This window comes from Triplophysa rosa, linkage group LG21, assembly GCF_024868665.1.
Source record: "Triplophysa rosa linkage group LG21, Trosa_1v2, whole genome shotgun sequence".
Taxonomy (NCBI): Eukaryota; Metazoa; Chordata; class Actinopteri; order Cypriniformes; family Nemacheilidae; genus Triplophysa; species Triplophysa rosa.
Genome location: NC_079910.1, coordinates 19467249 through 19480892, shown reverse-complemented (window position 1 = coordinate 19480892; position 13644 = coordinate 19467249). Strand labels below are relative to the sequence as shown.

At 41.5% G+C, this 13644-nt stretch overlaps 1 protein-coding gene across 1 annotated transcript in view; it reads right to left on the bottom strand.

Moving 5' to 3' along the window:
• Positions 1-5045, bottom strand: part of prdm5 (PR domain containing 5) — an 86234-nt gene extending 81189 nt beyond the window's left edge. The window contains exons 1-3 of the mRNA XM_057319516.1: positions 4818-5045; positions 3791-3874; positions 188-310 (exon numbers count right to left, since the gene is read on the bottom strand). Coding sequence (XP_057175499.1) covers positions 188-310; positions 3791-3874; positions 4818-4916 — 306 coding nt within the window. The 5' untranslated portion in view covers positions 4917-5045. The remainder of the gene's footprint in view (positions 1-187; positions 311-3790; positions 3875-4817) is intronic.
• Positions 5046-13644: the final 8599 nt, after the last annotated feature.

Below are 13644 nucleotides of genomic sequence, written 5' to 3'. Positions count from 1 at the left end.
ATTTAATGTTCGCCGGTTCCCGCCTCCTTCCTCCTTTTATACGAACATTGCTACACAGACATTTCATGAAGATCCTAATAAATCATGCCAAATTGTTGAAAGTGCTTATCCGATGAGCACTTTAATGTGTATAAAAACAATGTACAATGATCTCTGCAGATATGATGTCTGTAACCTCTTGTCCTACCTGAATGGCAGCCAGGTTCTTCTGCTCTTGAGAGGGGGCTTGGTGGATGAAGCGAAGCCAGTTAGCATGACGAGGATTACTGGCGTCCAGGATATACAGCACATCACCTTTACTCCCTCGAACCTGCAAAACCCCAAACAGTGGATTACACACATATACAAACCTATACAACTATTCCTTTAGTATGTGGTATCTGAGAATCTCCTGCCAGACCAATGCCTTAAACCCAAGCAGCAACCTTCCGATCTCTCTCGTAAAGCCAACACGGAAGTGACTTAAACTGCAATTCATCGACTGGCCGCTAGAGGCTGGCTCCAAAACAGAGCAGAACTCATTGAGCCCCATGTTAAAATGCCCAACTTTACAGCATAAAAAAAACATGTTTACAGCCTGGTGATGATTTTGGTCTATATAGCTTATTTTACCCTTCATGACAACTGTGAGGAGGGTGATTTTTTATAGCTCACCCGTTTAACTTATATTAAGCCTTAAAATTCTGCAAATTAGGTGCGTGGCCACTTGAGTGACAAGTGGTTTCAGCAACCAGGCACCTCAACTCCAACCACGTCCCGCCTCTTTGACCATTTTCGATTATGAAAATGGTCACACGTACGGGTGATGTCACGGACACTACGTCTATATTTTATACAGTCTATGCTTAAACCTGTAACATTTACAACTCCACACAGGACTGTTTTTCAGAATGCCTGCTTCTGACGAATACCTTCCTTTCCACTGTTTTTGGATAGAAATTAGTGTTTTGAGGAATTTCTTACCAAAATGAGTGACTTGTTCCAGATAATCTTAAAGGTAGGTTCCCTCTAATTGCCTACGTTGCGGCATGATGAAATGAAAGATTGCATGCTAAAATGATACATCGTAATAAATTATGTTTTATTAACAAAGTTTGGGAGGAGCACGTGCAAATAATTAAGCCGGCTGGCTTTCAATCACAGTAATCACCTAACCAGCACTATAAATACCAAAGCAGTCTTACCTTCAGTCTCTCGATTATCTCTCGACATCCCTCCTTCACCCCGACTCCTCACCTTTAATCCTTTTCCACCTCAGCACCGGGGATAAGCCCCGGGTTCGGGCCCACTCCGGACCTGGGGCCCTCTCCCCGGTCAAGGAGCTCCCTCCCCGTGACAGCACGCCACATACGCTTATCAGTAGTCCCACTTTATTATCAGCTAAGGTGAACTCGTGAATTACACACAAAGGCATGTAATTTAAAAGTTAAGTTCACTCTTCTTCAGACAGAATAGTGTCATCAGGGCAGGTGTAACGGAGGCCAGCTAGTGAAGAGCTGTGCAGTGTGTAAACCTCACTCCCTGACCAACAAAGACACTCTAGCGACAGACGCTAGAGACTGCGGTCTTTAGCCTCCTCGTTAGAGTGCCGTCTCCCATGCGGACCGACGCCAGTTCGAGGCCCACGCAGAGCGGGGCGAGTAGGACCAGTTACACAGGCAGATCCCAATATGATCTCCATTATAATTAAAACTTTAATGCAGTTGAAAATAAACCAGAGTTTCTCAAGGGCAGATATATACGTTGGCACCTTAGATACGACATGAACAAGGAGGCATGCCTTGTGAACTTGTCGAAGTGCATGACTGGCATGTCTGGCCGATTAACTGTTGCCCGGAGATGAGCAGTGATGCATCTATCTAAACAACAGGGGCAACAATGTTTTCAAGCTATCTAAGGCTTCAGCCAAACCTCAAATAAACAGGAAAAAAATCCCAAACACTTATGCTGAAGGGAATCATATCTAGGGACCAGAGGTATACCAACAAGAACATCCTAGCGACGTCAAAACAAATGCATAGTAACACACTAAAAAATACACAGGACAGCCTACACCAGGGGTCTTCAACTACTTTTCTTTGAGGGCCAGACTCCAAAAGTATAAATAGGATGTGGGCCAGTTTTTTTTACCATATCCTCATTTCTTCTGTTATTTTGTATTTCTGTAATTTATTTTGTTTTGTTCCTTTTATACTGTTTTTGTTGCTGTTACTTATAGGCCATATATTAAAACATGCACACAAATATTGCATCCAGTATTTGTGCCTTTTCATGATATTAAATTAAAAGGGATATTGTCTTTTTAACTGTATTTTATATTCCTTAATGCATTACTTTACCCAAAACTTGCTACTAATTTACTCACCCACAGTCCTCCAGTACATCCAAGAAGTGGGTGGCATTGTTTTTTCAAAAAGAATTTTTCTGAAGATATTTGGTTGATTAATTAAAGTTAAATCAATAAGTAAAAAACGCAAATACATTCAACACAAAAGTAATCCCTGCCCCTTGTGACGTTAAATAAGCGTCTTATAAAGCGAGTCAATTGATCTGTGCAAGAAACTGAACGCTATTATCACATCTTCGGGTGAATGCCAATCGCATTCATGTGCCCCACGCACTTATAGGGCAGAGCCTTTGTATAGTGCGAGTTCTGGGGGAGATGAACAGCTGTTTTTCGTAAATATAGCCATTATTCATAATGAATGCAGTAATAAAAACAATACCGTTTTCCCCTTATCTGAGACAACCCTTCACGTGGTGTACCCTTCCTACAGTTAGCCTACTTTCAAGGGCACAAAACGCGTTTTAGGACGCGACCTATCGCGTGCGCAAACCGATTGCCTGTAGCTGTGCAATGCATTGTTGGTTATAACGTTGTAAATAACATTAAGTTTCTCAGACTGACCGATCAAATCGCTTTATAAGACGTAAATCATTATGAGCCGCGGGAATTACTTTCGTTTTGAATGTAGCAGCGTTTTGGGCTTTTAAAGATGTGGCGTCTAAGGAGGACGTGCATTTAAAGCACACCGTTCTTAAAGTCTCTCCACTTATTTGAAATGTTAAGGCGGGCCAGGTAAAGATGATGGACGGGCCGCATTTGGCCCGCGGGCCGCCAGTTGACTAGCCCTGGCCTACACAATGCATAACTCGCCAAGTTTTGCACTTACAGGAAGTGTGAAAATATCTGTCTTTTTGTTATAATAGAAATGTAAATAAAATCATGTTAAACATATTTGATGGTTTCAGCAGCATAAACAAACGTTATGTGGCCCAAACTTAACTTCCGGTAGACATCCGCAAAGAATCTAAAACTGTTGAGTAGTTTTAAATTAATTTAATACAATTAATATACAATAACATTTTAATACGAATAAATACGAATATAAATTAAATATAATATAAATGGTTATATTATAACCAAACACAGACTGGAAGTTAACTTCGGGCCAGCGCGTGCATCCAATGAATTCGTCTATAAAAAAGTAAAAAACTCAAATTTCAAGTTTGATAATTGTATTTGCAGAAAAACAAATAAATATATACACATAACAAATAAACACATAAATATATGTAACTTTAAGTTATATATATATATATATATATATATATGTATATAAGGTATATAAATCAAACAAATACTAAATATAAAAGGTCAAAATAGACTATAGTTTATGAGATAGGAAATGCCTTTGAAGCTTTCCATGAAAAGGAATGATACAAAAACAAAAAAACTTGTGCTGGCAATCACAAAGTAAAGTCATTGTTGAGTCTAGCAGTTACCCACCTCCCACATCAGTCGAGGATCCATGCTTTCATCCAAGTCACTCAACATCCGCTTTTCACCTGCAAATGGACCAAACTTCTCGCCCTGTAAAACATTGCACTTTGATGTCACAGCCTTTACTTTAATCCAAAGTGACTATGCATTCACTTCATACATTTCTTTTATCGGTATGTATGTTCCCTAGGATTGAACCAATGACCTTTGCATTTGCTAAAACAATTTGCTACCAACTGAGCTACAGGAACATCGAACAAGGAATCAGCTACCAGGATGATGCATTGCTTCCATTCTTTACCTCATTTGTAAGTTGCTTTGGATAAAAGCATCTGCTAAATGACTAAATGTAAATGTAGGATGAACAAAGATGTTATGGCTCATCTTTAGACTTCACTTTAAGGGAGATGTTAAGACTCAACATGAATCTCACAGAGGTGACACACGTAAGAAAAGCAAAAACAGTGGGGGACTCTCACTGGAAATGGAGAAATGGAGAAAGAAAAGACATGTTTTTGGCTCAAAAACTATCTCTATATTATATAGTACTGTAGCAAAAAAAATATTTATATTCTAAATTTGAGGTGAAATGTGACCTATGTGTGACAGGCTGTATAAAGTTAGTGGTGTTTTTTTGCAGATTAAAAACTATAAAAGAGTTGTTGTTTTTTCAGCACTATAAATGTTAGTTACCACAGTGGTAACTATAGGGGCTTTCAGACTGTGATTTTTAATGACAGCACCATGAACAACTTTACAATCGTTTTCATTAATATCAGTCATGTTTATGGCGTTATGACGGAAATGATAGTTGCCATGGAAAGTTTTTGGCGGAAACGAACGTTACCATGGTGATTGTTTGGTGAGGGACGTGGCAGCACACGTAAGCACAGACACAGAGGAATGCAAGTACAGCCAGACCTATACACCACAAACCGCTTGGTGTGGATTAAAAACGCGATAAAACGATCGTTTCTACTGCAGTACGCAAACTTTGTCTTTCACGATGAGAGTTTGTTTTGCGTGCACGAACCTTCTTGACTGCTCTGGCAGTGTAAAGCCCCATCCCGTCCTGAACTTTGGAGAACTTCAGCACGAATCTGTCCGGCACGTACATGCCCAGCATTCTCATTACATCAGAAAAACACCTTCTTCTATATAAAAACTAGTTAACCGCGTTACTTTTGCGGGTTAAGAGTTGATTTGTCATTGTCTGCTCGCTGCCTGTGTAAATCTCAGTCCGCTCTTATCTTCCATAATAATGTCGCTACAGGCGAGAGATGTAGCAGTGTGATTGGCTGATGCTCGTACAAGGAGCGTGTTTCTGCGCTCTAATTGGTGAAAAGTTTCTGTGCTTCCAAGTGGGCGTCACCGCCACGGTGAGTTTCTGCGAACTGATTGGTGGAAAGTTTGTGCCTGTCAGGTACATATTTTACTTTCCCGGGAAAGCTAATCATCGCCGTCTATTAAAATGATACGGATGCATTAAATAAGCAGTCAGTCAGTTAGGCTAGTTAATAAGCGCCCTCTTAATGAGGGCCGGGAGTCTTCAGAAAAAAAACATAGTTTATTATAGTATAAGTGTATAACCATGTTTTTTTTACTGAGGAAAAGAGATGGGCAAGAGATGCAAGTGGATTTCCAGGCATTTAGAGGAGAGAGAATTCACTCATACAAACACAGACACAGAGGGGTTTTAACGGTCCCATGACGTTAGACTGAAACACCAATGTCTGTGGGTAATTCGAGCACTTGTTTAGTACACTTTGTACGATCATGAATTGTGTGCGTGTGTATACAGAGTGGTGGTATCAACACGTAATCTATATAATAAGAAATAGTCCAACCCAAAAATGACAATTTTGTCAGAGGTGTTACTGAAATTAATAAATAATAACGTTTATGTCATTATTCACTGACAACCCACAAAACCTTTACATCACTTATTCTAAAATGTAAGAATAACATTTTTATGCCAGCGTTCAGCAATGACATATTGGCCTAATGTTGAATGTTGAATGTTGGCCATGGTTACAAAAATGTCTGCGAAGGGGAAAACGGGTGTTTTGTTGTTAAATTTATGCACGCAAGTCTGTTAGATGCACCTTCCCAAAATATCTTCTTTAATCAGTGTGTTAGCATTGTGGTGTTATGTTTACACATTTTACAACCATTTTCACAACTTCCTTATATGCTGCGTCATTCTTATTATTAAGTTCATAACAACCAAAATTTCTGTTTCAAACTCTACAAAGTCTATGTTCATTGGAAACTTGGTGAGCTAGCATAAACATGAAATTATCTGCTAATTTTCTCTTTTATTTCTTTCCTATAGCCTGTGGTTATATATTTTTCCATTCTCTTCAGCACGTGTTGAAGAAAAAATGGATGCAAAAGTTTTATGCGTTTATTCTTCTCTGTACAATGTCAGAGAGGGTTATTTTTACTTCAGTATCTTCAACCATGAAGACCAGCTATTGCTTGGAAAACTGTGTATAAAGAAACAAAATAGTTTGCTGTTGCCAGCAATGAAGTTTCTAAGCAGATGATAAATGTGTGCAACTTCTTTCGCGTCACTTATAAACACAGACCAAATATGGCAAAATAAAAAGTCTGTACTTTATTTCAAAGTTGAAATATTGGACTTTTAAGGGTTGAGTTCAGTTACAGAATGGAATACAGCATAAGTTGTATATCCCATTGTAACGGTTTCAGCACCACCGGCCACGCCCCCCATGTCGTCACCGCCAGCTCGCTTCACCATTTTTGATTAGTCCACACCTGCATCACATCATCAGGATTCTATTTTAGTTTGCACCTTTTTCTTCTTCCCTGTTCAGTCTTGTTGTCTTCACTGCAATGCTTTACCCCGATAAGTATACTTACCTGTTTTTTGCATACTTACCTGTTTTTGGATATTCCTGTTTTTGCATACTTACCTGTTTTTGCATACTTACCTGTTTTTGCATACTTACCTGTTTTTGCATACTTACCTGTTTTTGGATACTTGCCTGGTTTTGAATACTTGCCTGGTTTTGAATACTTGCCTGGTTTTGAATACTTGCCTGGTTTTGAATACTTGCCTGGTTTTGAATACTTGCCTGGTTTTGAATACTTGCCTGGTTTTGAATACTTGCCTGTTTTTGAATACTTGCCTGTTTTTGAAATAAACTCCTTTTTCTTATCTACCTCAGTGGTGTGCTCTCCATCTACCAGAACCCTGACAGTAGACTGAACCTCCACCATGACCACACCACAGACTTCTCCCGGTCCTTCACCTCCAGCTCCCTCTGATCCCCTCTCTGAACTGGTCACCCTACTCCGGAACCAACCCGCACCTGCACTCAACTCAACTCAACTCTCAACTCAACTTTATTTATATAGCGCTTTTACAATTTTCATTGTTACAAAGCAGCTGTACATGAGACACATTGACTACAAGCAAAACAATCAAAGTTGTACCTGCAAAAACAAGAAAAGGTTGAAAACACAGAAGACAGACACACCCACACACAAAACACTCCACACACAAAACACTCCACACACACAACACACACACACACGCACGCACGCACGCACGCACGCACGCACGCATGCACGCACGCACGCACGCACGCACGCACGCACACGCTCAGTGAGAGCACACATTTAGGATAAAGGAGAGAGAAGCACAGGTCAAATATAGCAGATAATAAATTCCTATATGCAATATTAATTAAGTAAAACTAAGATTCTAAAGCAGCCCCCCCGGTCAGGCAGATGCAAAAACAGTATGCAAACGGTGGCGAGGAACCCAAAACTCTAATCGAGAAAAAAAACCTCAGGAGAACCCAGGCCCAACCAGGGGATTCCAGTTCCCCTCTGGCAAAAGCTGCTGCCTCTGCACAAGCTCCAGAGAACTTGCACAACAAGGCTAAATAAAATAAATAAACTTAATAATAAAATAAATTGTAGTTTAAGATTATCATTAATAATCTAATAGCATTTGAAGTTTTGTGGTGAAGACATGTCAAGAGACCGCGTCCTTCTTTATCCAGCTCTATCATCTCAGCTCTTGTCAGGTCCCCACTTCCCATTCTCCACTCTACCATCAGGTCAGGCCATGAACTGCATCCTGCTCGCTGTGGTAACCTTGGAACAATGAGACAAGACTGGCTGAGAGTAGAGTACTGTTCTGTACTCTTTGATGCAACAAGTACATCAGTTGTGTTTTTGGTTCCGGTTGATCTAACTAATGCAGCCTAAACCCTCAGAAGATTTATATTATGGAAGAGTAGTGTATGCAAGATTAAAAAGATGCGTCTTTAGTCTAGATTTAAACTGACAGAGTGTGTCTGCCTCCCGGACAGTGCAGGGAAGACTATTCCAAAGTTTAGGCGCTAGATAGGAAAAGGATCTACCACCTGCACTTGATTTTGAAATTCTAGGTATTACCAACTGACAGGACGCCTGAGAGCGTAATGCACGTGAAGGACTGTAATACAAAAGGAGTTCATTCAAGTACTGAGGAGCTAAACCATGTAAGGCTTTATAGGTAATAAGCAAGATTTTAAAGTTAACGCGATGCTTTATAGGTAACCAGTGCAAGGTTGACAGAACCGGGCTAATATGTTCATACTTTTTTGTACGTGTAAGAACTCGAGCTGCCGCGTTTTGGACCAATTGGAGTTTTTGTAATAAGCCTGCAGGGCAACCACCTAACAGTGCATTACAGTAATCTAGTCTTGATGTCATGAATGCATGAATTAACTTCTCTGCATCTGAGATTGACAGCATATGACGTAGTTTAGATATATTCTTAAAATGGAAAAACGCAATTTTACAGGTGTTGGCGACGTGGCTCTCAAATGACAGATTACTATCGAATAGAACGCCAAGATTCTTTGCTGACGACGAGGGTTTTATGGAACATCCGTCAATAGTTAAACAGTATTCTTGGTTGTTACTTATAGCAGTTTTCGGTCCAATAAGTAACACTTCCGTTTTGTCCGAGTTCAGTAATAAAAAGTTGTTACTCATCCAGTTTTTTATATCGACTATGCATTCCATTATTCGATGGAACTGCTGTGTTTCATGAGGCTTCGAGGAAATATAAAGTTGAGTATCATCAGCATAACAGTGAAAGCTAACTCCGTGTCGCTTTATTATATCTCCTAGAGGTAGCATGTATAATGCGAAGAGCAGAGGCCCTAAGACTGAGCCCTGTGGTACACCGTACTGGACTTGCGATTTGCGTGACACCTCATTGTTTATTGCTACAAATTGAAAACGGTCGGATAAATAAGATTTAAACCATTTCAAAGCTATTCCCTTAATGCCGACATAATTTTCGAGTCTATGTAGGAGTGTGCTGTGGTCAATGGTATCGAATGCAGCACTAAGGTCTAGCAGCACCAATAACGAGATACAACCTCGGTCAGACGCCAATAGCAGATCATTTGTAACTCTGATCAAAGCAGTCTCTGTACTGTGACATGCTCTAAATCCAGACTGGAATTCTTCATTGATGTCATTCCTTTGGAGGAAGGAGCATAATTGAGTTGAAACTACTTTTTCCAGAACTTTAGATATGAAAGGTAGATTCGATATAGGCCTGTAGTTCCTTAGTTCTCTAGGGTCGAGTTGGGGTTTTTTGACAAGGGGCCTTATAACAGCCACCTTATATGCTTTAGGCACATGTCCTAATGTCAGAGATGAGTTAATAATACCAAGAAGAGGATCTATAATTTCTGGGAGCATCTCTTTCAGTAGATTTGTAGGTATAGGGTCTAGTATGCATGTTGTTGATTTAGATGATCTAATAATTTTAGACAGCTCATCTTGATCTACGGTATAAAATAATTGCATTTTCTCCTTAAGGGCGCTGTAGTTAGTTTGTTCAGCGGGTTTCACTTCTGATTGCATTGTTATAATTTTTTCTCTAATATCTTGGATTTTATATGTGAAGTAGTTCATAAATTCATCACTGCTATGCTGATATACAGGATCAGAAGTCACTGACGATTTATTTTTTGTTAATTTAGCCACCGTGTTAAATAAAAACCTAGGGTTGTGCTGGTTTTCTTCTATTAGTGATGAAAAGTAGGCGGATCTAGAAGTTATTAGGGCTTTCCTGTATTTTCGAATACTATCCTTCCATGCTGTACGAAATACCTCTAATTTAGTTTTCTTAAAGTTGCGCTCCATTTTTCGGGCCGCTTTCTTTAGAGCCTGAGTGTGTTCATTATACCACGGTGTGGGGCTGCCATTTTTAATCTTCTTTAAACGTAGTGGAGCAACTTTGTCTAGCGTTACCGAGAAGGTGGAATTAAAATTTTCAGTGGTAATGTCAAGATCTTCAACGTTATTTCTCATGATTTGAGACAATTCGGGCAGATTATCGAGAAACGCATCTTTGGTAGTTGAAGTTATTGTTCTACCATATTTGTAACAATGAGTTTTATTTGCAGCCGTAGGCCAGTGAAGCAAACATAATACCAGATAATGATCCGAAATGTCTTCACTCTGCTGAAGGATTTTAACGTCGTCCACATTTATACCGTAAGACAGTATTAAATCTAAAGTATGATTACGAAGGTGAGTGGGTCCTGACACATGTTGACTAATGCCCATGGAGTTAAGAGTGTCTTTGAAAGCCATTCCTAAGGCATCTGTAACGTTATCTACGTGGATGTTAAAGTCACCAACGACAAGGAGTCTATCTGCGGCCAGTACTAGTTCTGATAAGAACCCACCAAATTCTTTAATAAAATCTGTGTGGTGCCCTGGAGGCCTATATACAATAGCTAGAATCAATTTAAAAAGTGTTTTATCTTTAGTATTAGGTGTTGAAACATGAAGAACCATGACTTCAAAAGAATTATATTTAGAGTTCGACTTCTGGGAAATGCTAAGAGAGTTATTGTAAAGTGCTGCGACACCTCCCCCTCTGCCTTTTAGACGAGGCTCGTGTTTATAATAATAATCTTGGGGGACAGATTCATTTAAAGCAATATAATCATCTGGTTTTAGCCATGTTTCTGTCAAACAGAGCATGTCTATTTTATGATCTGTTATCATATCGTTAACAAAAAGTGCTTTATTAGAGAGAGATCTAATATTTAGCAATCCGAGTCGTAACAGTTGATTATCTGTATTTTGTTCATGTTTAGTTTGTTTAACGTTTATTAAATTACTTTCAAGAGGTTTACGCATTATTTTATGTTTGCTAATCCGGGGGACAGACACAGTCTCTATTTTGTGATGTTTGGGAGAACGGATTACTACATGTTGTACATTTTGTGTATTCTGCGACGTGAGACGGCAAGCAGACAGTTGGTTAAGCCATACTGTCTGCTCCCTGACCTGGGCCCCAGCGAGTCAAGTTTTAGCATTAGCATTAAGACTTTTTGCCATATTTCTAGACAGGATGGAAGTCCCAGCCCAGGAGGGATGGAGACCATCTCGTTTCAACAGGTCAGGTCTGCCCTCAAAACTCTTCCAGTTATTTATAAAAACTATATCATTCTGCAGGCACCACTCAGACAACCAGCCATTTAGTGATGATAATCTGCTATAAATCTCATCACCACGATAAGCAGTGAGGGGGCCAGAGAATATTACAGTGTCTGACATCATGCTTGCGAGCTCACACACCTCTTTAATGTTATCTTTTGTGATCTCCGATTGACGGAGTCGAACATCATTTGTGCCGACGTGAATGACAATCTTACTGAATTTACGATTAGCCTTAGCCAGCACATTTAAATTTGACTTGATGTCAGGCGCTCTGGCTCCCGGTAAACATTTGACTATGGTGGCTGGTGCCTCTATGTTAACGTTCCGAACAATAGAATCACCGATAACTAGGGCACTTTCAGCAGGTTTCTCAGTCGGTGCGTCACTGAGCGGGGCAAACCTGTTCGAGACTGTAATCGGAACGGTCGAGTGATGTTTTGTCCTGCGACTACGCCGTCTCACAGTCACGAAGTTTCCCAGCTGCGGAGGATTTTCAACCGGAACCGAGCTGTGTGCGCTAATGTTGCTCGCATCCAAAGTGTTTTCTATCGTCGTTAAACTCTTACTATCCTCAGATAAAGATTGGATGCGAGACTCTAATTCTAAGATCTTCTCTGTCAGCCTAACTATTTCCCTGCATTTATCGCATATAAAGCCCTCGCAGCTGACAGAGAAGGCTAAGCTAAACATATGACATGAGGTGCAAGTAACAATAATAGGAATAGAAGCCATAACTCACCGGATTTGAAGTGCAATTCCAACTTACCAAGGTTGCTCGATGGATTGTAGTATACTCGCTTAAAAAGAGAAACAGTTAGCACACAAGACAAACCAGAGGCAAGATGATATTCCACAGTGTGAACAGAAAGCAAGCTAACACGCTATTGCTATGCTAACTGCGTTAAGTTAACTATCACTTTTGGTTCACTCCTTCCGTCTAACCCACCATCGGCGTCTAGTCCCATGGCCCTACCCAACCGATATACTGGCTCCGTGGAGGAGTGTAGCGGGTTCTGTCTCCAATGTGAGCTCTACATACAGTTGCACCCCGGTCAATTCTCCACGGACAAATCCAAGGTAGCCTTCATCATATCCCTCCTGAGCGGTAAGGCCCTGAACTGGGCATACGGGATTTGGCAGGCCGGAGGTCCACTTACCACTAATCTGAAGTCTTTTCTTGAGCACTTTAAAGGGGTCTTTGGCCAAGCAATGAATTACCTTTCGGTGCACGATCTACTGCTGAGGCTTTGACAAGGACGCCTTTCAGTGGCGGATTATGCCCTCCAGTTCCGCACCCTTGCGGCGACCAGTGGATGGAATGAGCCGGCGTTGTCTCGGTCTACCGCCAAGGGCTACAGAACTCGATCCGATTACACATGGCCATCTACGATGACTCGGTCGGTCTGGAGGCTCTCATACAACGATCCATTAGTATCGCCCAACGTCTGTCAGCCTGTTCGCCATCATCACCCGGTACATTTCCTCCACGGGTTACGACTTCTGCTTCTCGGACTTCTTCAGATCCAGAACCCATGGATGTGGATCGTTTTCGACTATGTCCTGAGGAACATACACGGAGGCGGAACCTTAACCTTTGTCTGTACTGTGGAGGGTCAGGTCATCGCCTAGCCGTCTGCCCCGTCCGTCCGGCTCGACCAGCGGTGAGTTCTATCCATACACCGGCCTCCGGTGTATGGATAGATAAGTGGTCATTATTGCACCTAACTTCTCTGTTCCAGTCCATGCCCTGATTGACTCTGGAGCCGCCGGGAACTTCATTTCTCTGAATCTTCTTACTCAGTTGGGCTTCCCGCGCCTAAGGAACGAGAGAACCATGTTTGTGCAAGACATCCTAGGAAAACCGCTGGGCCGAGGTCGGATCACATACCATTCCCCACCCATCACCCTTCACATCTCTCCCAGGCATACGGAGAAGATCTCCTTCTGGGTACTGGAGGGGTCCACCTCCGATATCGTTCTGGGACGACCCTGGCTGATGGAACGTCAACCTATCGTGGACTGGCGCACTGGCATCATATCCGGATGGGCGGGTCGCACCGCCAACACCAGGGTCCCGATCAAGGAGGAATCTCTCCTAAAACCGGTACTACCCATCCTAGCCACTACCGTCGAGTGTCCTGAGGTTCTCAACTCCGGGGAGGTTCCCGTAGATTATCGGTCGTTCCAAGACGTCTTCTCCAAGCTGAGGGCTACGGAGCTGCCTCCTCACCGGCCATGGGACTGCGCCATTGAGCTGCTGCCTGGGGCCACAATGCCCAAAGGAAAGATCTATTCTTTGTCCATCCCGGAGCAGAAGGCCATGGAGGAGTATATCGAGGAGGCATTACGACAAGGTTTCATCC